The 2180-nt window shown below is 34.6% G+C and overlaps 1 protein-coding gene across 1 annotated transcript; it reads left to right on the top strand.

Annotated features, from left to right (window-relative positions):
- The first annotated feature begins 1187 nt into the window (after window positions 1-1187).
- Window positions 1188-1856, top strand: LOC132273153 (uncharacterized). The gene has a single exon (XM_059774179.1). The coding sequence runs from the start codon at window positions 1188-1190 to the stop codon at window positions 1854-1856; it is 669 nt and encodes a 222-aa protein (XP_059630162.1).
- The last annotated feature ends 324 nt before the right edge of the window (window positions 1857-2180 follow it).

Raw genomic sequence — 2180 nt, 5'->3', positions numbered from 1 at the left:
AGGTCAAGCATGAAAATTGAGGATTTATGCAATCAGTGTGATTTCAAATATATCGTAAATCAATCTTTACTATTTCTACAAACTCTAACCTTGCTCTGATACTAATTATTGGGTTTTAATCAAATAATTTACATGTAGAAATCAAAAATATTACAATTAATTAAAAAGATAATTTAGTCTCGTACCTGATTGATAATTAAAGTACATATACTTTTTGATTTTGGAGGATAGCCTTAGAATTCTTTGTGATCTTGCAAAACATTAGAGTGTTTTACCCCCTTCTGAGAGTTGTCCTTCGATAGGGTTGAATAAGAGTTTAAAACCTTTATATATAACAGGGGATGACTTCTCTACAAATAAACATACCTAAGTCTCCCTTCCTATCATGGAAACTTAGATATAAATGATTAGAATTAAATCATAGCAAATAAGTTGAAAAACTACAATCCAATTGTATAAAACCAATGTCCCAATTAGATCACCAAATTGGAAAGTACAATCAAATTCATCAAATATCAATAATCACATTGCAATCCTATTTTAGAAAACATAGTGCTTAAGACCATAAAATAATTTTTATTATTTATATATAAAATTTCTTACAGTTTCACGCTTCTTGATTAAGGAAACTTCAAGGAATGCTAGGTAAAGACGACTTTTGAAATTTTTGAAAGGAACTTCTAAGAAAACTTCCAGGAATGCTAATTCATGAAGTTACCAACATTATTATAAACACAGTTTCAGATTTTTATATACAACTGAAAGAGGCCTTCAAGGAGAGTTTCAATACCTTCAAGGCTTCAACATATTATGACGTTTCCCAACTTTTTCTATTGGTCCGTGACATTTCTGGGAAGGTTCCGGAGCTGCTTCAAGTCACTTCTAGAAGTCATGAGTTCCTTACAAACATCCAACTATTCCTTTCAAATCAATCCCATCCCTTTCTTCCAAACAAGCTCTAAACATATATATATGTTAAAAATGATTTTACTTACTAAGAATTAATTGGGTCAGTGACTACTTGATACAATTTTATATTTTCCGCCAGGCATGAGAACATTACAATATATAATTTAGTCAACCGAGACACACAGTATGTATCAAGAGTGGCACTTGTATATAAAGCTCAGGCAGCACTTACATATATAACACAGAGAGGGTGTGTGTGAGAGAGAGAGAGAGAGAGAATGGAGCACCATCATGAAGCAACTGCAGAGCAGAGACTTTTTCACCATGCTCGTACTCTAAGAGAGGGGCTGGCAGAGAAACGGAATGTGATATTGTTGGTGGCAACGCTGATCGCAACACTCACTTTCCAAGCTGCTCTGAACCCTCCAGGTGGTGTTTGGCAAGCCGACTCACCGGCAAATTACTCAGGTATCCCATACAGGGCAGGAGAATCTGTAATGGCTTATAACCATCCTGATGCATACGCAACATTTTGTATTGCAAACCTAATTGGTTTCATTGCATCTCTGTCCACAATCTTTTTGCTCATGACTGCATTGAGGTCTAGGAACCACTTTCTTTCCGGGGTTCTGATAGGGGCTTTGATTGGGGTCATGTGCTTGACAATTATATCAGTTCTGGTAATTGTGGCTGTTTCTGTTGCCGCAATTACCCCAGAAAATGTCAAAGAAAAAATCCATATTCAATTCGGAATAGTTGTTGGAATCATTGTTTATTGCATTCTACTGATCTCTCCAATGACAGCTCTGGTAGCAATTTGCTTCTTAATACCTCATGGTACAGTTGATGTAAACCATGCCAATGGAGACGTAGAAGCACCTCAAATTCAAGTTGATGTAAACCATGTCAATGGTGACCAAGAAGCTCCTCTAATTCAGTTAACATGAGGCATGTCAAGCTTCATTAAGTACTTATGTAAATGTGTAAATTTCCACTTCTCTTTTAAACGGTGTGAAGGCTTTAGCAAAGAATGTACTGGTTACGCTTAAAATCTCAATCATAAGTGTTTTGTTTTACTGGCTTGTAAAATTTTATATTCGTCTTTAGAAAAACGATTAATTTATTTGAAACTTGCATGATCTATTTTGGAATCTTGATTATCTTACTTGTACCTCCTCCTTTTTTAAAATTATATTGTAATTATATTCTATAGTCATCTAACTTCTAAGGTTTAGGGTTTTCACTGTATAGCCATATATTGGATTACTTAT

Source organism: Cornus florida, unplaced genomic scaffold (genome assembly GCF_030987335.1).
Source record: "Cornus florida cultivar Cherokee Brave unplaced genomic scaffold, ASM3098733v1 CherokeeBrave_3.0.0_Hap2_Chr01, whole genome shotgun sequence".
In the NCBI taxonomy this organism is placed as follows: domain Eukaryota; kingdom Viridiplantae; phylum Streptophyta; class Magnoliopsida; order Cornales; family Cornaceae; genus Cornus; species Cornus florida.
The sequence above is the reverse complement of the archived record's forward strand: the minus strand, read 5'-3'. Positions and strand labels throughout refer to the sequence as shown.